Source organism: Nomascus leucogenys, chromosome 23 (genome assembly GCF_006542625.1).
Source record: "Nomascus leucogenys isolate Asia chromosome 23, Asia_NLE_v1, whole genome shotgun sequence".
NCBI classification, from domain to species: Eukaryota; Metazoa; Chordata; class Mammalia; order Primates; family Hylobatidae; genus Nomascus; species Nomascus leucogenys.
Genome location: NC_044403.1, coordinates 6,332,482 through 6,356,710, shown reverse-complemented (window position 1 = coordinate 6,356,710; position 24,229 = coordinate 6,332,482). Strand labels below are relative to the sequence as shown.

Below are 24,229 nucleotides of genomic sequence, written 5' to 3'. Positions count from 1 at the left end.
AAAAAAAAAAAAAAAAAAAATGTCATTAGTCAATCTTGTGGCTTCCCTTGTGACCTTTTTCTGTTGTATGTCTTCTTTTTGGAGACAGGGGTCACTATGTTGCCCAAGCTGGTCTCGAACTCCTGGGCTCAAGAGATATGCCTGCCTCAGCATCCCAAAGTGCTGGGATTACAGGTGTGAGCCACCACACCCAGCCTATCATATCTTTTCTATATTGCATCTTTCCAGTAGAATTAAGAAAAATGAAATAATTTGAGATTAAGAATTGGGAGGTGAAACTTCCAGTTTAAAAAGAGGAATTTAAATTTTTTCTGTCCATAAAGGTAGAATATTATTTAGTATTATTATAGTCTACCAAATTTAACTTTATTGCTTGAAGCAAAATAGGTTAAGGCAAATGCTTTGTTTGATAGCATGTATAATTATTTATCATGGGTGTTTTAAAGAAAATATAAATGCTTAGTCTGGGAATGCATATCTTAGATGGTTTCTTAAATACAATGAAAGTTATACAAAGGACAATGAACTGTTTTCCATTAGATGAGAGTCTTTGAAAAACAAAAGTTTGCTAAAAGGTGATGAGAACAGGGAGAATGGGTACTCTGTTGCTGGAGACAGGGGTAAATGCAATTTGGAAATGGGAATGTGAAGACACAAGAAAGCATACATCAAGGAAAACAAATGTTTTCTTTGAATAAAAGAAGATAATTTTATTAGACTGGATTAAGAAAATGTGGCACATATACACCATGGAATACTATGCAGCCATAAAAAATGATGAGTTCATGTCCTTTGTAGGGACATGGATGAAACTGGAAAACATCATTCTCAGTAAACTATCGCAAGGACAAAAAGCCAAACACTGCATGTTCTCACTCATAGGTGGGAATTGAACAATGAGAACTCATGGACACAGGAAGGGGAATTTTGTTTAAAGAGGTCTTTGGAGAATCACTGGGTGAGAGATTAGCGCTATATTTGCAATAATGCTAATGGTTGTAAATGACATTTTAATAAACATAAAAATCCAAACATTTAATGCATGCCATTTATTTGTAGTAATGGTGTCATTGAATAAGCTTATTAACTGAGCTAATATATGCAAAGTGCATAGAACTGTGCCTATGTAAGTCCATGCAAATTTTCTATTGTTTTTTCCTTTTATGATTTTTGAGTTTTATATGTTCATGTTTCAAAAATAAAAGTCTATCACTGTGATCTGTTAAAAGTAGCTCCTCAGCACTAGGGTTTATAATTTTTAAAATGTATAAAAAGGAAAAAACCAAAAAGTACAGTAAATGAAGCTGCACATCCCCAAATCCCAGTTTTCAGTGCCTGTTTTCTCTTGATTAAAACAATGTTTTCTGGCCAGGTGTGGTGGCTCACACCTGTAATCCCAGCACTTTGGGAAGCCAAGGCAGGCAGATCACTTGAAGTCAGGAGTTGGAGACCAGCCTGGCCAACATAGCGAAACCCCATCTCTACTAAAACTACAAAAAAATTAGCCAAGTATAGTGGCGCATGCCTGTAATCCCAGCTACTCAGGAGGCTGAGGCAGGAGAATCACTTGAACCCAGGGGGCAGAGGTTGCAGTGAGCTGAGATCGTGCCACTGCGACAGAGCGAGACTCCGTCTCAAAAACAAAAAACATTATTTTCTGATCAGCCCTCAACATACTTGGCATAATTCGCGGAGTAACTTTTGGCTTGTTTAAATTTTCTTTCCAAATGAGCCTTTAAGCTCTTTCAAATGTTTAAAAATTATTCAAGAAATAACCTAATAAATGCTAATTATTTATTTGAAGGAATCAAATCTCTGACCTTTCCTGAATTTTCATTCACACTATGAATGATTCAGTAGCCTTTTAATGTGTCATCATAAGTATATTCCTAACTTCATTAAACTATCCAGTTAAGATTTGCTAGCTTCACTTATTAGTTCGTAAAATGTTTATTATGTACAAAGTTGAAATACTGTCATGCTGTGCAGTCCAGGGAAATTGGGATGATTAAACAATGATCCATATCCTGGCTGGGCACAGTGGCTCACACCTATAATCCCAGCACTTTGGGATACCAAGGTGGGCAGGTCACCTGAGGCCAGGAGTTTGAGACCAGCCTAGGCAACATGGTGAAACCCCATCTCTACTAAAAATACAAAAATTAGCCGGGCATAATGGCACATGCCTGTAATCCCAGCTACTTGGGAGGCTGAGGGAGGAGAATTGCTTGAGCCTGGGAGGCAGAGGTTGCAGTGAGCTGAGATTGTGCCACTGCACTCCAGCCTGGGTGACAGAGCGAGACTCTGTCTCAAAAAAAAAGAAAAACAAAAAAAAAGATCCATGTCCTTAAGTCCTTTCAGTTTTGTAAAGGAAATATACATGTATACCTGTAGATTTGTGGCAGGAAGCATACTATAAAAATGATGTTTAGTTTTTTTCATTATGATTGTCATTATAAGATGCTTGGTAAAAGACAAAAGATTTATATGATCTGAAGACAAATCCAGGTATCACTGTAAATTACTTGGTGCTGAATCTATATTTTAAGAAATGTATTTCTTGAATTGACAACATCTGTGACAGAAAATCAATATTGTAAAAAAACAGATTTTATTTACTACATGTTTTATTGGGCCTGTGATTCAGTTTTATGAGATTATCTTTTTCATGTTTTTAAGACATTTAGCTAATTTATTCTTTAAATTTCTCTATTTAAGATTCCCAATTTTCTGCATTTGACTCCTGTAGCAATTAAAAGGCACTGTGAAGCCCTTAAAGGTAAGTGGTTATTTTCTTATATGAATTTTATATTGACTTTGAACATAAATTTAAGAATCTCTGTTCTGATATACTGTATAGCCTTATATTCAAGTTGTTTTCAGTGAATTGTTACATGTCAAGTCTGCAAATTGTTTTTGCTAATCACTACAAGGTATTAGGAATAATAATTAGAAACCATGATCCTTGTTCACAGGTAAGTTAGGGACTTACTGTTGAGTTTTAGAAAACATGCACATAAGGCTGAGTGTGGTGGCTCACACTTGTAATCCTAGCACTTTGGAAGGCCGAGGCGGGCAGGTCACCTGAGGTAAGGATTTTGAGACCAGCCTGGCCAACATAGTGAAACCCTGTCTCTACTAAAAATACAAAAAAAATTAGCCCTGCATGGTGGCAGGCACCTATAATCCCAGCTACTCTGGAGGCTGAGGCAGGAGAATCGCTTGAACTCTGGAGGCAGAGGTTGCGGTGAGTTTAAATCATGCCATTGCACTTCAGCCTGGGCAACAAGAGGGAAACTCCATCTCAAAAAGAAAGAAAACAAACATACATATAAGAAGACTGAAGTAAATGTTGCAGATACTTCACAGAGAATTATCTTGAAGAAATTATTTAAAATTTAAAAAAATTAGTGACACATGCACGTGGTAAATCAAATAGTAAAAGAGCTTATGATGAAAAAGCACTAGCCTTATGTGCTTTCTTTACCATCCCCAGCCCCTCATGTATTTATGTATATATGCTTATATTTATAATAAATATAGTATATATATTTATTTATATATACTTATATACTCTCTGTAGTGTGTCTGTGTATTTATAAAATAACAAGTAATCACTGGAATATGATTACACCTTCAGTTCTGGATTTATTGATTTTGAAAACCTATTGATTTCTAGGTATAAACATAGATTTCATGTACTTACACTACTACTTCTCCTTCTCCTTTCTACATGCATGGAGGTAGAGGCAAATAACATTTTTTAACTCATGGTTCTGTGTATGCTTTTTTTTTTTTTGAGACGGAGTCTCGCTCCATCGCCCAGGCTGGAGTGCAGTGGCGCAATCTCGGCTCACTGCAAGCTCCGCCTCCCGGGTTCACGCCATTCTCCTGCCTCAGCCACTCCAAGTAGCTGGGACTACAGGCGCCCGCCACCATGCCCAGCTAATTTTTTTTTGTATTTTTAGTAGAGACGGGGTTTCACCATGGTCTCGATCTCCTGACCTTGTGATCCGCCCGCCTCGGCCTCCCAAAGTGCTGGGATTACAGGCATGAGCCACCGCGCCCGGCCCTGTGTATGCTTTTATAATTATGTACATATTCCAGTTTAAGTTCTGATTGATAGTTATGATTGATTAGATTTATTCAGGAGTTGATACCTTTGGATAAAGTCTTAATATACTCATGCTGATTTAAAGGTGTTGTATATTACATGCTCAGTATACTTATTAAGGCTTTTCAGGGAAAAATATGAAACCTAGAAACACTTCACAAGTATCCTGATTATGTTGGGAAGGAGATGTGGAATAGTAAACATAATTATGATTAAATTTGAGCTTTTGAAAGGGCCTTCCATTTAAAAATGTAAGGAAGACTATATAAAGAGGTCCTAAAACATAGGAATAATAACCTTACTCTTGAAATGAGGGAGGAAAAATCTGTTGCCTTTTATTTATTTTGTCTTCTACTTTAGGACATTGGGCTGCTTTTCTATCCCTTTAGAGTATGTGTTTCTCTATGCATTTGTGCCTGGAATTAGACTAAAACTGATCACTTCCAAATTTGTGTCCCAGGCTGGGCATGGTGGCTCACACCTGTAATGCTCGCACTTTGGGAGTCTGAGGTGGGTGGATTGCTTGAGCTCAGGAGTTCAAGACCAGCCTGAGCAATTTGGTGAAATCCCATCTCTACAAAAAAACACAAAAAAATTAGCCGGGTATAGTGGCACGTGCCTGTAGTCCCGGCTACTCGGGGGCCTGAGATGGGAGGATTGGAACCCAGGAGGTTGAGGCGGCAGTGAGCTCAGATCACGCCATTGCACTCCAGCCTGGGTAACAAAGTGAGACCATGTCTCAAAAAATAAAATTAAAATAAAATAACAAGTTTGTGTCCCGTTTGGCACAAATCATGTATTAGTATTTGATCATCTGTAAAGCCAGTTAACAAATGGCATTGCACTGTGAAAAATTCCATGTTTCTTCTTTTTAAATGTGACAGGGCATGGTAGCTCATGCTTTTAATTCCACAGCACAGCACTCTGAGAGGCCAAGGAGAAAGGATTGCTTGATCCCAGGAGTTTGAGACTATCCTGAGCAACATAGTGACATCATGTCTCTACAAAAATATTTAAAAATTAGCTGGGGTGTGATGGCGCATGCCTGTGGTCCCAGCTACTCTGTAGGCTGAGGTGGATGACAGAGTGAGACCTGTCGCAAAAAAACATAAAAAAGTTTTAAAAAATTAAATGAAAGGCTTTCATACAGCACATTCAGAAGAGTGGCATTATATTTTATAGTATTTAAATGAGTGTCTTAATCTGTCCTTAATTATCCCTTTACACTTGCTGCTGGCCTCCGGATTTAGATTGTGTCTTCCGTATAAATCAAAGGCTTTTCAAGTACTTCTCAGTTTTCTTTCAAAGTAGGTCAGTTCAGATTTTATATCTAACTTGCAAATGGAAAATCTGAAGCACGGGAAAGTTAGGTAATTTACCAAAACTTTAATAATCAGTGGCAGAAGTTAAATACAAACCAAGGTGTTCCAAAGTCTCGTCTATTGCTCTACCTATCAGATGAGTAAAGGCTAATAGGAGTCTATTATGTATTTTCCATTTGGCTGTCTTTTTTTAGACATATAATTTAGGTAATTTAATTTTAAAACTGTAATTATCATTTGATGATTGAAATGACTTATTCACAGTTTAAAAAAAAAAAAAGTAAAAGAAAAAAGAGTCAGTGCAAACCCAAGAGCTCACAAAATTCCCCAAACTAGTCTCTCTTATAAAGTGCTTGGCAGTGATGCATCTTATAGTGCAGGATATTGGAATAAGTTCATGATGGGAATGAAATTCAGCCTCAACAATCTTGCTCTGTTCGTATTTTTTCAATGTTACAATGATGTTAATTGCAAAGATACTTCTTTCCTCTCAAAACGACCGGGTATTGATCTTTTAAACAGTGTTCAAGGAATGGAGTGAACTGTATTTAATTTGTTAACATATTTAGTCCCAGATATCAGAGAGTCTTTGTAATCCAGAGTGACATTTTGCAGACTCTGATTTTAAAGCCTAAATGAGAGCAAAATATTGTTCCTATTATAAGAAAATTGTTAGCCCAAGGAAATGTTATTGGCAAAATAGTTCTCACTGTCCCTTAGATTATCACCTAGAAGAGCTCCCACATCTGCTTGTGATTATGACCAGCCTCTTCTGCAGTTGTGCTTTTTTGGAGGAAGCATGGATCTATGCAGTCTAATATGTTTGACCCAAGAAACCAGTTACTTTTAGCTGTTCTTAGAGTGAGGCTGTTTAAGAAATGAGATTTCCATTGTGGACAGCCTTATAGTGCCAGAAGTTTTCATCTCAAGCTGAAAGTTCTCTGCCATGCTAACTTGATTGAAACAGGGCAAGGTGAAATCAGCTCTGATACCTAGGGGAGGCTGGGAGCTACCTCTTTTCCTTTAAGTTTTTTTTTTCCCATTTGGGGCCTGAGTTTATACTTCTGTGTTATGAAAATAGAGAGGCATGTTCACAGTGCTTGGAGCTCCTGTTGTGGCCTAGGTCTCAGACCCAGTCCCACTTCCTCTCTATGCTGTCTTGCCCAAATATGAGGACAAGGCTTTCATCTTTCCATTTAACCCCATTGGCACATAGAAGTCACACAGAAGAAATATCAGTTCTTATAGGAATCCATTTAAGGGCTTAGGCTTTTGTACCTGTTTGAGTTGAGGTTCTATTCAGCCAAATTTCTAGACGACTGTTGACTCCATCTCAATTTCTTCTTAGGGCTTTTTGAGAGCTTTCAGTTCCTTTCAGCTGATCTTTAGTAACCTTTAGTAATTAATGTTATCTGTTACTTTTTTGAAAACAGTAATGCTGTGGGCACTATGAACTGTTTGCTTTTATGGCATGGAGGAAGTAAACTGTCCAATAACAGATATGTGCAAAGCTTATAATAAGCTTCCATCAAGGCACAGTTCCCTTTTAACTGAAAATACCACTACCACCAAACCTGAAATATCCAAAGAATTCTCTAATTAAATTGCCTAATTTACGATGTACCTAATAGGAAAAGGGATAAGGGATGATGGTATATATATGTAAAGTGCAGAAGAGAATCTGTTCTTTCATGTGACCTGGCGATGATCTCAGTAATTTGGTATTGTCTAGTAGTATGCATTACAATGAGAATTTACTTGCAAAAGTGTAATTGAAATTATTTCTTTTATTCTCAGATTTTTGCACTGAGTGGCCAGCCACACTGGACAGTGATGAGAAATGTGAGAAGCATTTTCCAATTGAAATTGACAGCACTGATTATGTTTCATCAGGACCATCTGTTCGGAACCCCAGAGCACGAGTAGTAGTCTTAAGAGTAAGAGTTTTTTTCGTTTTTTTGTTTTAAATAAGAATCATTCTAATACATTATTTAAAGATGTCTTTGGTGGCTGGCACAGTGGCTCATGCCTATAATCCTAGCACTTTGGGAGGCCAAGGTGGGAGAATTGCTTGAGCCCAGGAATTTGACACCAGCCTGGGCAACATAGCAAGAACTTATCTCTAAAAATAAAGAAATTGATATGTGTGATTATAAAACTGTAATATTTATCACAGAAATTTTGGAAAATACAAGTTTTAAATTATACGCCAGGCACGGTGGCTCATGCCTGTAATCCCAGCACTTTGGACGGCCGAGTCAGGCAGATCACCTGAGGTTAGGAGTTCGAGACCAGCCTGGCCAACATGGTGAAACCCCGTCTCTACTAAAAATACAAAAATTAGCCAGGCGTGGTGGTGGGCACCTGTAATTCCAGCTACTCAGGAGGCTGAGGCAGGAGAATTGCTTGAACCCGGGAGGCAGAGGTTACAGTGAGCCGAGATCGTGCCACTGCACTCCAACCTGGGTGACAGAGCGAGATTCGATCTCGAAAAAAAAAAAAAAATTATAAAATTGCCCGTAAATCTACCGTTTGTAACCACTGTTAACTATAGTAGCTCATTTTAGTATATAGTCACAGCCTGCCTTTGTGTATATTAATGGGGTGATATTGTATGTGTTCAGCAGTCTCTTTCTTACTTAACAAGAATTAAACATTTCCCAATAATATTAAACGTTCTTTAATTTTAATTTGAATTTTTTTTGAGATGGTATCTGACAGAGAGTAGTGGCACTAACATAGCTCAATGTGGCCTCCAATTTCTGGGTTCAGTTGATTGTCCTGCCTCAGCCTCCAAAGTGGCTGGGACTACAGGTGTGAGACACTGTGCCCAGCCCATTTTCCTAAATTTTTTGTAGATACAGGGCCTCACTTTGTTGCCCAGCTGTTCTTGAACTCCTGGGCTCAAGTGATCTTCCCACTTCTGCCTCCCAAAGCACTGGATTTATAGGTGTGAGCCACTGCACCCAACCTAATTTAATTTTAATGGCTACGTAGAATAATGTATAAATGAGAGACTGTTATGTACCAAGACAGTGTTTGAATCTGCGGGTATAATGTTGATCACTTCAAACTTAGCCTTTTTTCTGAGACTGAAGTGTGATACATAAATAATTTCATAATATAGATCTACCATAATTTAAGTTATCTGTATTATGGAACCTTTAGGCTTTTTAATGGTTTTCTTTGTTAGAAAAATGTTTTAATGAATGTTCTTAGGTATTAATATTTGTATGTATTTCTAATGATATTCCTAAGATAACTTCCTGAAAGGAGAACTATGAGGTCAAAGGATATAGCTCTTGAAGTTTGTTGACATATATTGTAAAATTCCTGCAGGAAATGTAAAAAAATATAACACCAGCAGATTGTGAGAAGGCCTGCTTTCCTGTGCTTTCACCAACCTACATATTACCTGTCAACTAGATAGGTAAAAAATTGTCTTATATTTAAAATTTGTATGTCTTTGAGTACTAGTGAGGTTGAGGATTTATTCCTTTGCAAAACATGTATTTTTTGTCATTTGCCCGTTATGATGGTATATTGATTCCTTGTATACTTTTTTTTTTTTTTGAGACAGGGTCTTACCCTGTCACCCAGGCTGAAGTGCAGTGGCGCCATCTCGGCTCACTGCAATCTCTGCCGTCTGGGCTCAAGTGATTCTCCCATCTCAGCCTCCTGAGCAGTAGCTGGAACTGCAGGTGTGTGCCACCATGCCTGGCTAATTTTTTTGTATTTTTGCAGAGACAGGGTTTTGCCATGGTGCCCAGGCTTATCTCAAATTCCTGGACCCAGGCGATCTGCCTGCCTCGAGCTCCCAAAGTGCTGGGATTACAGATGTGAGCCACTGCTACTGGGCCATTGTTTCTTTTTAATAATGGCTTTATTGAGACATAGTTCATTTGCTATAGAATTCCCCCCTTAACCATCCTCAAGCCCCTTTTAGCCACTAATCTACTTTTTGTCTCTGTGGATTTACCTATTCTTGACGTGTTATAGAAATGGAAGCACGCAATATGTTTTCTTTCACTTAGTGTAATGTTTTCAATAGGTTTCATCCATTGTAGCATGTGTTATTTTATCATTTCTTTTTATTGCCAAATATTTTAAGAATATACCACATTTTATTCATTCATTAATTGGTGGACATTTGGATTGTGTCTACTTTTTGGCTGTTATGAATAATGCTGTTGAACATTCATATACAGGTTTTTGTGTAGATACGTGTTTTCCATTCTCTTGGGTATATACCTAGCAGTGGAATGACTGAGTTGCATGGCACCTCCATATTTAACATTTTGAGGAACTGCCAAACTGTTTTTCAAAGTGGCTTCACTATTTTACAATTTCACCAGCAAGTCTGAGGCTTTCTATTTCTCCACATCCTCACTGATCATTGTTATTACCTGTCCTTTAGTTTTAGCCATTCTGATGGGTATGAAGTATTTTATTGTAGTTTTGATTTGTGTCTCCCTAATAACCATCTTTTCATGTGCTTGTTGACTATTTGTATATGTTTGGAGAAATGTCTGTTCAAATCCTTTGCCCATTTTTTAATTGAGTTGTTTATCTTTCGATTGTTGAGTTGTAAGTGTATTTTATATATTCTGGACACCAATCCCTTCTCAGATATATGATTTGCAAACATTTTCTTCGTTCTTTGGGTTGTCCTCTTACTTTCTGGATGTTTTTTTTTTTTTTGAGATGGAGTCTCGCTTTGTCGCCCAGGCTGGAGTGCAGTGGCGGAATCTCAGCTCACTGCAAGCTCTGCCTCCCAGGTTCACGGCATTCTCCTGCCTCAGCCTCCCGAGTAGCTGGGACTACAGGCACCCGCCACCATGCCCGGCTAATTTTTTGTATTTTTAGTAGAGACGGGGTTTCATCGTGTTAGCCAGGATGGTCTCCATCTCCTGACCTTGTGATCCACTTGCCTCGGCCTCCCAAAGTGCTAGGATTACAGGAGTGAGCCACCACACCTGGCCTGATGGTGTCTTTTTTTAAGCACAGAAGTTTTAATTTTGATGAAGTCCAATTTATGTAAGTCATGTGCTGCATAATGATGTTTTGGTCAATGATAAACACATACACAACAGTGATCCCAAGAGATTATAATACTGTATTTTCACTGCACTTTTTCTATGTTTAGATATATTTAAATACACAAATACAATTGTGTTACAATTGTTACAGTATTTAGTACAGTAACATGCTACACAGGCTTGTAGCCCAGGAGCAATTGACTACACCATGTAGTCTAGGTGTGTAGTAGGCTGTACCACCTAGGATTGTGTAAGTACACAATGATGTTTGTACATGACAAAATCACCTAGCCATGTCTTTGTCAAAAAATATTGTTAAGTGGCGCATGACTGTATTTTTCTTTTTGTCTCTTGTGCTTTTGGTGTCATATGTAAGAAATCATTGTCTTATTCAAGGTCATAAAGATTCACTCTTGTGTTTTCTCCTAAGAGTTTTATAGTTTTAGCTCTTACCTTTAGACCTATGACCTATTGTTTGTTAATTATCATACAGTTGTTCCTCAGTATCTGTTTGGGATTGGTTCCAGGACCGCTTGCAGATAGTTAGATCTGTGGTTGCCCAAGTCCCTGATGTAAAACGGCATAGTATTTGAATATTGAATATAACCTAGTACATCCTCCTGTATACTATAAGTCATTTCTAGATTACTTATAATGCCTAATACAATGTAAATGCTATGTAAATAGTTGTTATACTGTATTTTAAGAATATGCATTTTAAAGATTGTTGTATGGTTATTTTTTCTGAATATTTTCAATCCACGGTTGGTTGAATCCACAAATGTGGAACCCGTGGAGACAAAGGGCTATCTGGATATGGTGTGAAGCCAGGGTCCAGCTTCATTCTTTTGCATTCCTTTTGCATGTTGATCCAGTACCATTTTTGAAAAGACTATTCTTTCCCCATTGAATGGTCTTGGCACCCTTGTCAAAAGTCATGTAGTTATCTTTTAACTTTTCACTTGGCTACTTTACCAAAATCTCTTTTTTTAATTTTTTATTATGAAAATTTTCAAATATATGGACAAGTAGAAAGAGGCTAATATAATAAACACCCATACACATGGCATCTTGGTTTAGTAATTAATATTTTGACAAATTTGCTTCATACACACATATACACATCTAAGTACCTTAACATTTCTGACACCTAATGTTTCACACTAAAATACTTCAGTGTGTTATCTCTAAGAATTAAGGAGATGTTTCATATTTAATCCCAACACTATTAACACATGTAACAAAATTGTCAGTAATTCCCAAATATCATCTAAAATATCTACTCCACACTCAAATTTCCCCTATTGCCTTACAGAATGGTATTTTTTAAGCTCTTTTATTGAAACCAAATCCCGTCAAAGACCATTGTATTTGGTAATGATGTATCTTATGTCATCTGGAATGGCAAATAACCCCACCTCCCTCCCTTCCTCCTGATGAATTTGGCTTGTTAAAGAGACAGGTATTTTATCCTGTAACATTTCCTACCTTCTGAATTTGCCCCATTGCATCTGGATGTCATTTACCTTATTTCTTTATCTCCTGTATTTCACATAACCTGAATGTTATATTTAAAGAACTGATAAGATTCCAGTTAAATATGTTTGGCAAGAATACTTTATAGGTATTGCTATGTATTTTATGTTGCATCAGGGGCACGTAAAGTCTGGTGGCGTCATTCTCGGTATGCTGAAATTGAGCACTTGGCTAAGAAGCTGACAACCTAATCATTCCTTTGCGAAGATTTTTGTTTTGCTTTTCCCTTGAACAAGTAATCTGTGGGTGGATATCAAGTAAAATCATTATTCTTTTTGATCCTTGAAGTATATCTGTCTTAACTTTGGCCAGTGGGAACTCTTTTAAGTTGGTTCCTGTGTCCTTTTGTTACAATCCTTTAGCATTTGAAAGTTTCCTTGTATTTTGACACAAGATGGTTCAGGCTCATTTTTATAAATTTCTTATCCCGGACCTGGAATCAGCCATTTTTCAAGGAGCCCTAATACCTGCCAGTGGACAATGGTGTTTACAGACCATAATCTGGATGCTAGGACTTCTCAGCTGATTCTTTCAGAAATTGCTCAAGAAATAATCGATAAATAATGGTAGTTTTAATTCCACTTTTCAAGTATCCGTAGCTTGTTTTTTCTTTTTGTCTTTTGCATTAGATAAAATCTCTGAAATCATATTTCTGTAGTCCCTTACGCTGTTCCATACTTTAATTGTCTGTGCCTCTAGTGTTTAACCTCAAGTATGAGGTAGGATTTCAATGAGATAATAGTGTTTATTATGTTAATGGTGTATCCTATTCTTAGATTACTAGCATTTATGAAATTACCTGCTTTGAATTATTGAAGTCATCAATTACATCAATAGGTTTTCAATATACTGATGCATTTCTGAACCCTGGTCAGTTCATAGTGTATCATTCTTTTATTCTACTGCTGATTTGCTGTGCTAGAATTTTACTTAGGATCATTTGTCCGGATGCCATATTGCTTTGGAGAAACATGAGATCCCTGCTGTTACTCACCTGGACCACGCCACGTGCCATTGCACTTCCAAGTGTCTGCCCTAGGAACTTCTAATTTAGTATTTGAAGCCACTGTTTGTTTCCTTTGTCAAAGAAATCTTGGTACACATGGCATATCTTTTTCACACAGCGGTCATGGAGCAGTTACCTGATATACTTTTGTTAATTAAACTTTTTATTTTAGAATAGTTTTTAATTTACAGAAAGGTTCCAAGAATAATAGAGAATTCCTATGTATTTCAGACCCAGGTTCCCCTGTTGTAAACATCTTAAAATATACTATGGTACGTTTGTCACAACTAGTGAATTAATATTGATACTGAATCAATATTGAATTTAATGTTATTAAAGTCCCTACTTTGTTCAGATTTTCTTAGTTTTTTTCTAATACCCTTTTTCTATTCCAGAATCCCATCCAGTTTACTATATTACGTTGAGTCGTCATAACTTCTCAGGTTTCTCTTGGGTGTGATGTTTCTCAGACTTGACTTGTTTTTGATGACCTTAACAGTTTCGAGAAGTACTAGTTGTATATTTGGTAGAATGTCTTTCAACTTGTGTGTTTGGGGAGAAAAACCCCAGAAAAAAAGTGCCGTTCTTGTCACATCATATCAAGAGTATAGGCTATTAAGATGATTTGTTTGTTTTTTTTTGCGACAGGGTCTCATTCTGTCACTTAGGCTGGAGTGCAGTGGCACAAGCACGGCTCACTGCAGCCTCGACCTTCCCAGGCTCTGGTGATCCTCCCACCTTTGTCTTCCCAGTAGCTGGGACTACAAGCACAAGCCACCACGGCTAGCTAGCTTTTGTATTTTTTTGTAGAGATGAGTTTTTGCCATGTTGCCAGTGGGTTTTGCCATGTTGCCAGGGCTGGTCTCGAACTCCTGGTCTCAAGTGATACTCTCACCTCAGCCTCCTAAAGTGCTGGGGTTACAGGCAGTGAGCCACTGTGCTGGCCATGATTTGTCAGTGATGATGCTAATCTTCATCACCTGGCTGAGGTAGTACTTGTTCATTTTCTTCACCATAAAATTATACTTCCTCCCCTCTTTCCCATACTGTTCTCTTTAGAAGAAAGTTACTATGCAGAGCCCACACTTAAGGATCAGGAGGTTTGCTCCACTTCTTTGAGAAAGAAGTGTCACATAAATTATATACAGTCCTTTTATATGGCAAATTTGTTCGTTCTCCCCTATTTATTTAATCATTTATTTATATCAGTATGGACTCATGGATATTTATTTTACGCTATGTGTGATAATCCAATAAAACATTATTTTTTTGCTCAAATTGTTCTGAGTTTAACCATTGGGAACTCTTTCCACTGGCTCTTCTGTTCCTTTGCCATGCCCCCATCATTTGTTTTTAAGCAATTTCTTATTTTCTGGCACTACAAAATGCTCTGGGCTCTTTCCCTGTCCCATTCCTAGAATCAGCATTTCTCCAAGGAGCCCTGACTGATGTGCTTTTGATTTGTCTGGAGGGTGACTACTATCTCTTTGAGGTGCCTCCTGGGACCCTCAAAATATTAATTTTTATACTCTGTGTAGCATGTATTTTAAGCCAGAACATTCAAAGTACACTGAAGAAATGTGTTGAAAATCTATGCAACCATTTTTGCATTACATACTAGCAAATAAACCATCTTTAATTTCTAGATTTTTCCGTTTTCCTCAGTGATATTGTTGATTGATTTGTAGTTTTCTTTCTTTGCTAGGTTTCAGTATCAGAGTTGTACCGATTTTTTTCTTTTTTTTTTTTTTTTTTGAGACAGAGTCTCGCTCTGTCGCCCAGGCTGGAGTGCAGTGGCGCAATCTCGGCTCACTGCAAGCTCCGCCTCCCGGATTCACGCCATTCTCCTGCCTCAGACTCTCCGAGTAGCTGGGACTACAGGCGCCCGCCACCACGCCCGGCTAATTTTTTGTATTTTTCGTAGAGGCGGGGTTTCACCGTGGTCTCGATCTCCTGACCTTGTGATCTGCCCACCTCGGCCTCCCAAAGTGCTGGGATTACAAGCGTGAGCCACTGGTGCCCGGCCACCAATTTTTTTCTTAATTTAATATAACTTTATTTTTTGAGACAGGGTCTCACTCTGTTGCCCAGGCTGGAGTCCAGTGGCACGATCTTGGCTTACTGCAACCTCTGCCTCCATGGTTCAAGTGATTCTCCTGCTTCAGCCTCCCAAGTAGCTGGGATTATAGGAATGCTCCACCACACCCAGCTAATTTTTGTATTTTTAGTAGAGACGGGGTTTCACCATGTTGGCCAGGCTGGTCTCGAACACCTGACCTCAAGCGTTCTGCCCTCCTTGGCCTCCCAAAGTGCTGGGATTACAGGTGTGAGCCACCGCACCTGGCCTGTACCATCTTTATAAAGTGAATTATGAAGCTTTCCACTCTTTTTTATTTTGTAGAGCAGTTTAAATATCACAACAATATACTAAGTTCTTAGATTGAAGCTGTTTTTAAATCACAAAGACAGTATATGTTTACTGTATAAAATTTCAAAAATCCCAGTAAAAGAAAAAAAAGAATTGGAAGTTCAGCCATGCTTTTACCATTCCACAGGTTCATATTTTTAAGAACATATTAAATGTTACCTATTTTTCATAATAATGGTAACAACCACAACCAACAGTTGTTGAGCTCTGTTGTGTGTTGAAAAATCTCTGAACTGAGAGTCAGAAAACCTAGATCCTAATTTACGTTATTCACCTCAAGTTTTGTGGGCCTCCGTCTTCAGTCCTAGAATTGACATCCGATGTCCCTACTGGTTCTAAGTTTGCTTATTTTATTTCACACAAAAATAATCTCATTGCTTTATTTGAAGGATGGCACCAGATTTCATTTCTTATATCATGCTTTTCCTCTTGTCCTCTCTGTGCCTTGTGCTAGCCTGTGATGCCTTCATTGCTCCCTTCTACCCCTTCTGCTGACTTCATGTCTGCCCTGCTAGACTCTGCACTCCACCTGCTGGCTGTTGAGGCTCAGTGGTGGTGTCCTGGATGTGCCATGTAGTTCAAGGGTAAACGTAGGTCAAACAGGTGGACTAAAGTACATGCAGTCCAGCATGATTAAAGCAATATTGTGAAGGTAGTCAACTGTTAGAAACTACTATTGGACATACTCAAATTTTTTAATTCACAGAAAAAAAAATTTTGATAGTCATAAAAGTTTAGGATTAAAAACAACTTATATATAACTTTACTTCAAAAGTGCTTTATTCTATTAATCTCATTTATTTCTGACAAAAATTCTGGAATTAAGTGTTCCTGAGGAAACTGAGTCTCAGGGAGGTAACATGATTTGTTTAAGGTAACATATTAAATGGCAAATCTACAAATCAAACCAATTCTTGTCTTTTATGTAATACCAGCATTCTTTAACTAACCACATCATACTTGCATATAGAGAAAATATTTCACAAGTTTAGACATTTCCGAATTTATGTAGCTCTTTTCGTGTTAAAATGTAGGCATTTGGATATATATATATAACCAACACCTCCTGTGATTTGAAATATCAGTGTTATTTTGGGGATAATGTTAACAGTATTATATTGATTCTTTGAAATGTCGCAACTGAGGGCAAAATATCTAAGTACTTTGAATTTTGATAAAAGACAGTGAATGCCACTCAGCCCAGGTGAAAGTATTAGCCCAGATTAAAGACCACAATGTTGCAGTGCCTTTGAGTGCTACCAGGTGGCGTGAGTGCACCACACAACTGTTCCTGAAATAGTTATGATTTTTGGCATAAACTCCGTATAGTTATTGAACATTAAAATGTTAATGTGAGTTTTAAATTAATGTGAATGTGATCTTACATTACGTTGTTACCGTAATGATCAGCTTTGCTGCCTTTTTTTGGACCACTTCTTATATAAAAAGCTAGAGTACTTTAAGCTTTTGAAACTTTTAAGTTTATTGTTAAACGTTATTATGATTTCATGGAAGGGAGGTTTAAAAAAGGCAAAATCACAACATTCTCACTATCCTAATGTAAAAACTATTCATTTTTCTCTCCTTATTCCCTCTTTATACATGCATATGTGCATATATTTGTGTATTCATAATCGTAATAAAGGTATATTTTATTTTTTGTAAAAAATTTTTCGTATTGGTTTTAATCAGAGTATAAAATAGCTTATTTTATTTATCAAGTCAGTAACCTGGTAGTTGATACATTCTCTTTCCAGAAAACTGTGGTGATTCACATTGTCTAATTGAGAGTTAATTGTCAGTATTCATATTACTTGAGTTGTTTTTAAAAGTGCATTCATATTTATGTTTTCTCTACTTCAAATACAAAAATACACAGTGCTTTAAAAAACAATATATCCTCCCTTTAAAAAATTTATGTATTCGTTCAGCAAATATTTGTTGCATGCATTTTAAGTGTTAAGCCATTGCCAAGAACGAGATAGCATCATTCTTGCCCTCAAGGGTTTCAAATCAGTGGGAAAAAGATGGGAAAATAAATAGGCTACTATACTATGATGTCTTGAGGGAAGCGTACAAAGTTATTGAAGCTACAGAAAACCAAATAGATTTCAAAATCCTATTTAGCTTTTTTCTTCTTGATACAGTTACAGCTCTTTTTTATTCTTTTTTTTTTTTTGAGACGGAGTCTTGCTCTTTCACCCAGGCTGGAGTGCAGTGGCGCGATCTCGGCTCACTGCAAGCTCCGCCTCCCGGGTTCACACCATTCTCCTGCCTCAGCCTCTCCGAGTAGCTGGGACTACAGGCGCCCGCCACCACGCCCGGCTAATTTTTTTTTTTTTTTGTATTTTTAGTAGAGACGGGGTTTCACCGTGGTCTTGATCTCCTGACCTCGTGATCCACCCGCCTCGGCCTCCCAAAGTGCTGGGATTACAAGTGTAATCCCACTTGGGATCCACCGTGCCCGGCCTCTTTTTTATTCTTAATGCTCTCCATAGAAGAGTAACCTATACTTTACCTTATTTAACTGTATTCTGGTGTGTAACCTAACCTATCTTCTTTTTTTTATTTTGAGGCAGAGTTTTGCTCTTGTTGCCCAGGCTGGAGTGCAATGGCGCGATTTTGGCTCACCACAACCTCTGCCTCCTGGGTTCAAGTGATTCTCTTGCCTCAGTTTCCTGAGTAGCTGGGATTACAGGCATGCGCCACCACATCTGGGTAATTTTGTATTTTTAGTAGAGATGGGTAACTCCATGTTGGTCAGGCTGGTCTCGAACTCCCGACCTCAGGTGATCTGCCCGCCTCGGCCTCCCAAAGTACTGGCATTACAGGCATGAGCCACCGTGCATGGCCTATCTTCTTGTATCAAACATATTCATCTCTAGATAATACCTTTAGCCCATGCCCTCATTCTCTGCAAATTAAAAAGTGTGTTCATTTGTTCTAGCACTTCCCAAAATACATCTAAGGAAGACTAGTGTTATGAACCATCATCCCTTGAAAAGTGGAATCTGAGGTCAAATAAATTTGAGAATCATTGCATATTAACCCTGCATTTTGAAATTTCAAGAGGCTTATTAGCATATTATCTGTTCTAAAAAATGCTACCTTAAAAAACCCAATTTACCTCAGCATTTCCTAAACATTTTCAACAGAAAGAGCCTTTTAAAGAAATTCTTCTTAGCCTGTGGGACTAGTGTTAACGTTTTGAGAAACGTTGAGCTAAATGAATTTTTCAAGTGTTTTGGATCCTTCCCTGATGCTGTATTCCAGCTTCCATGAGATATCTGTAGCTTTTAAAAAAAGCTTGTTGCAATGGTACAAGTCTCATAATTGCATGGTAGAACTTGTTGTAATGATACAAGTCTCATAATTGCATGATAGAAATTTCTTAAAGCCCTTGTTTTATCTATTTATTTCTATATTCCAACTTTACTAACGCCAATTGAGTTTAATTCTATTAGTGCTACTCATAAGCACCATAATTTCTTTTTTTTTTTTTTTTTGAGACGGAGTCTCGCTGTGTCACCCAGGCTGGAGTGCAGTGGCGCAATCTCGGCTCACTGCAAGCTCCGCCTCCCGGGTTCACGCCATTCTCCTGCCTCAGCCTCTCCGAGTAGCTGGGACTACAGGTGCCCGCCACCACGCCCGGCTAATTTTTTGTATTTTTAGTAGAGGCGGGGTTTCACCGTGGTCTCGATCTCCTGACCTCGTGATCCGCCCGCCTCGGCCTCCCAAAGTGCTGGGATTACAAGCGTGAGCCACCACACCTGGCCAATAATTTCATTTATTTACCAGATATGTCATTAGTTCTTTCAGGGAAGGCGTTAATGCCCAGAACTTTCAAAGAACCTCAAACAGTATGTTGCCTTCCCTTTTTCTGTTTCCATGAGTAAGATCAGGGTTTATAATATGTCCCAACTGCTTGCTCTGTATAGAAAGGAGTTTGGAAAGCTTTCTTTTTAGTGGATTTAATGTTAATAGGAATAACATTGCTACCTTTTTTTCACGAAAAAATTATATGAAATTATTTTTTCAAATAACTTTTCTTATTTTTAAGGTAAAGCTTTCCAGTTTGAATTTAGATGACCACGCAAAGAAGAAATTAATTAAACTTGTAGGAGAGCGATACTGCAAGACCACAGATGTGCTTACCATCAAAACAGATAGGTAATGGGAAAAAAGTTCAGCCGACTGGTCACATGTATTTCCCCATTGTCCTGCAATTCCTTGGCAGTCCTTTTTAAAGAAACTATTGAAGATGGGGGAGGGGGTAGCCTTTTCTTATTAAGCAGAGTTCTCTAATTCATATTTTTAATATCCTCACACTAGCCTACTATTGCTGTTATCTTTATGCAGAGGCATGCTTAGCTAATTTAATGTCATTTTTAACCTTGATTTTAATATTTCCATGTATATAAAACTCAAGAGAGAGATTAGAAGAAAAAAGTGTGATTTGCTAGTGATTAATGCTTAAGCAGGCTTTTACACATTCAAAGCATATAAAAATCTTGTAGTTCAAAAGTAAAATTGTTAAATGATCTATGGATCTATGTGGAAATTGATCAAGGCACATTTGTAAATAATCAAAATCTCAGAGCCAGGACAGATGTTTATAAAGGCAATATTAAATTTATCATATATGAATTTATAAATTGGGTCATTTTTATTTGAAGTAAAGAAAGGTTATTGGTATGTTTTCACTAAATGGCTATTTTATTTTTAGAATTATACTTTAGCTATTTCCAAATTATGTCAAAATATAAAAGACCCACTTTTAGAGATAAGTAAGTGGGCCGATCTCCTGTCTTCCTGCCCATCCCTGTTTGAAAGCATTTGGAGGTGTCAATATCGACTAGGTCTTATAATTTGCAGTGGTGGGAAGAAGGAGCCTGACACACATGCAGAGATTGCAACAGTGTGGAGGCAGAAAAAGCTTGGGACCATGGTTTGTGATTATTACCATATGGGAGAAAGTAGATTTGAAATACATTAGGAATAGTCCTTTTACTATCTTTAGATAATGTTGGCTTTTCTAGTTCATGCAACTTTAAAAAATGCCTTTAAAATGTTATTGTTTGAAGTTCTGTGAGTATCCAGTAATGTTGCTTTTTTTCTTTTTTTAGCTAGTTTTACAAGTGTTAGTGTATGGGTATGTTTTATGGTAACTAGAGTAGAGGACTTAAATAACTTTACAGAATAAGCAGTATAGTTGAAGTTATTTGTCGTATGATGGTTTTATTTGATAGTTAAAGAAATTGGAAGTAATTGTATCTTTTTGTATATTATTTTATTATCCTTAAAGCTCAATGTGTCATCTCATGTATGTAGAAGTTTTACCTAATTTTAAGTTATTAGTTCCATTTTAAATACAGCAGCAACATCACAGCATTGAATAGTGTAACTCATTTTTAAAAGAATCAGTGTAACTCATTTTTAAAAGAATCAGCTCTAGGAAAACGAAGATTAATATCTATCATCTTTCTGTGTCTACTTCTTATTTTTATTTTTAAATTTTTTTAGAGATTGAGTCTCACTCTGTCACCTAGGCTGGAGGTCAGTGGCACAGTCATAGTTCACTGAAGCCTTGAATTCCTGGGCTTATGCAGTCTCCTGCCTCAGTTTCCCAGGTAGCTAGGACTACAGGTGTGCACCACCATGCCTGGCTAATTTTTTAATTTTTGTAGAAACAGGGTTTTGCTGTGTTGACCAGGCTGGTCTCAAACTTCTAGCCTCAAGCAACCCTCCCGCCTTGCCCTCTGGGATTACAGGCATGAGCTACCATGCCTAGCCCTATGTCTACTTTTTAGATGAACTCATCAGATATGTTCATGCTATCTGGCAGATTCTTGGCACTGAGGGGGTGAAGGGAACTTATATTGGACACAATCATAGTAAAAGTAGCGTAAAGCTATTGTGATATACAGATAACTCCATTACTAATGAAAACAGAGATACTCGAAATTAAGTTAAAATAACACCGGTATTTAGCTTCCTCAAGTAATGAACTACAAAGACTATTTTTATTCCAAAAACAGTTTTGCTAAAGCAGAAAAGGAATACCTGAAAACATTATCTTCTGTATTTAGTATATTGCATATTTTGCAAATTATTCTGTATACTGAGTTTTTAGAATTTTGACTTCTCCCGCTTTCTCTTTAATAGGTGCCCTTTAAGGAGGCAGAATTATGATTATGCAATGTATCTACTAACAGTGTTATACCATGAGTCTTGGGTAAGTGTGTGTGAATATTTAATGATTTTGTCATTGTAATTTAGATGATGTTAACCTTTCAAAATACTCTGTGTGGCAAGTACTCAATTGAGTATTTTGTGAACTGCTAAATAATCTAAGTATGTATGAAATGTCATAGGTAGCTTCTATTGACTTTAAAAGTAAAGGTCTTGAAATAGGATTATTCAGTTCATCTCAGAACCTTGCTAAAATCATATTCCTAAAATGCCTTGAAACTTCAGAGTTTCCGACTTTGTTTTTTTTTTTTTTTTTTTTTTTTGACTTTGGGTGAAAGTTGTCAGCTATGAAGAGAATAATAATTATCTGTATAATTTGAGAATTTATAATTCATCCTCTTTAAATAAACTGCAGAGCAAAACTTTATAGAAAGGTATTTTAAATGTTTATTGAAATTTTTAGTTAACACATAACATTTTGTGTGAGGATTTGACTGTTATACATTAGGTACAACTAAGGGCAATTAATTATAGCTTGAGTATTCTTTATCCAAAATGCTTGGGACCAGAAGTGTTTCAGACTTTAGATTTTTTCAGGTTTTGGAATATTTGCATATTAATATATAGCTATCTTGGGGATGGGACCCAGGTCTGAACAGGAAATTCATTTATGTTTCACATACACTTTATACACATAGCCTAAAGGTAATTTTACACAATATTTTCAGTAATTGTGTGCATGAAAATTTTGACCATGCTCCATCACATGAGATCAGGTGTAAATTTTCCATTTGTGTGTCATATAAGTGTTCAAAAAGTTTTGGATTTTCAAGCATTTCAGATTTGGGATTTTCAGATTAGTAATGCTAAACCTGTATTTAAATAATATTAAAAACACTCAAGTCTGAATTTATGGAGTTTTCATATAAGTATGTACATGTATAAGGAAGATTTCACTATGCTTCAGCAACAGCTCATCTGATTTGAAGTTGGTAGCCAATACGTTTAGGTAACTCAAAGTTTGAAACAGTAATTTTTAAAAATTTAAATAATTTTAGGTATGCATTTAAATTTTTTGTGCCTTCCCCAACACAGGGGACTCAATAGCATTTCATACTAGAAACATTCAAAGGAATAAAGATAGCTGGAGAAGAGGGTCATGTTCTTTAGAAAGGACTTCATATGTCAGTGTCTACAGAAACAGTGAAAAAAGGAAAAAGAAGTAAAGAAAAATTGAAAAAATAAAAGTTTTCATATGGAAGAGGGCTTACATTTGTTTTTAATGACTCTTAGAGATACAACAAGGTAGAAATAATAGTAAGATAGAGACAGACTTCGGTTTGCTGAGAACTTTATTTTTATTTTTATTTTTTTTTTGAAAATGTCTCGCTCTGTCGCCCAGGCTGGAGTGCAGTGGTGCGATCTTGGCTCACCACAACCTCTGCCTCCCAGGCTCAAGTGATTCTTCTGTCTCAGCCTCCCGAGTAGCCAGGATTACAGGCATGCACCATTACCGCCTGGCTAACTTTTGTATATTTAGTAGAGACAAGGTTTTGCCATGTTGGCCAGGCTGGTCTCGAACTCCTAACCTCAGGTGATCCATCCGCCTTGGCCTCCCAAAGTGCTGGGATTACAGTTGTGAGCCACCATGTCCAGCCCTCCCAAAGGGGAACTTTCTAAGAGAGCCATCATAAGATGCAATGAGCTACTTCAATAGGTAGAAAACATTCCATCCATTGGCCACTTAGTGAAGATAGGCAAAAAATATATATACTCCTTGAATAGGTAGTTAAATTCCATGGCCTTTGGAACCTCCTTTCAGCCCGAGTTACTGTGATTCTGTGAATACATGCAGCTGTTCTCTAAACTGCTCACAGCTTTTCCTTCATATTATGATAAAAGAGTTTTAACACAAGAGGATGAATGGAAAGTGAAAGAAAAAAACTTGGTTGTGAGATTAGTAAGAGACAAAAAGTAGCTGGTAAGCTCTTCTCTTCTTTGCAATTATTTCCATTATTATAATTTATCTGGATTTTCTAGTTCTGGCTTTAAGAGCAACATCAGAATAGCAGTTAATCTCTCTTTCCTACACAATTGATTTTAGAAATGCTGCTGGCTTAAGATAATTAAGTTTCCTTTTGAACCAGCAACATGGCTGAATTAGCTACAGCTTTATGGCTGTTGCTGCTTTAAGATTTAATAACTAACAATAAATACAACCCGTTTTGACTCTCTTATTTTGCCAGTATCTATTAGAATGAATTTGCCCAGAAGGAAATGATAGGCATAAATTCAGCGGAAATTGATTTATAGGATTCTTTCTGTGGTTCTGTGACTTAGAATCCAAACAGGGTTGCATTCTGGATTCACACAGAAGCCTTTGATCTTTAGTGCTGATTACTTTGATGCCAGGATAAGTAGCCACATACAATTGTCCAAACAAGTATACTTGAAGAATTCTGTATTACTATTGTTTCTTGGTCCTTTCTAAACAAGTACCATCAGTGAAGAAGATTTTGAATACAGATGAGCCGTGAAATTTTGCGGAGCTGCTAGAAAAGAATTTTTATTGAATTGAAATTCATTTTCCCT

General features: G+C 37.2%; 1 protein-coding gene across 1 annotated transcript in view; it reads left to right on the top strand.

Moving 5' to 3' along the window:
* MRPS35 (mitochondrial ribosomal protein S35) overlaps nucleotides 1–24,229 on the top strand; it is a 46,473-nt gene that overhangs the window by 6,139 nt on the left and 16,105 nt on the right. The window contains exons 4-7 of the mRNA XM_003265642.4: nucleotides 2,719–2,779; nucleotides 7,234–7,373; nucleotides 19,506–19,615; nucleotides 21,611–21,680. Of these exons, the coding sequence (XP_003265690.2) occupies nucleotides 2,719–2,779; nucleotides 7,234–7,373; nucleotides 19,506–19,615; nucleotides 21,611–21,680 (381 nt within the window). The remainder of the gene's footprint in view (nucleotides 1–2,718; nucleotides 2,780–7,233; nucleotides 7,374–19,505; nucleotides 19,616–21,610; nucleotides 21,681–24,229) is intronic.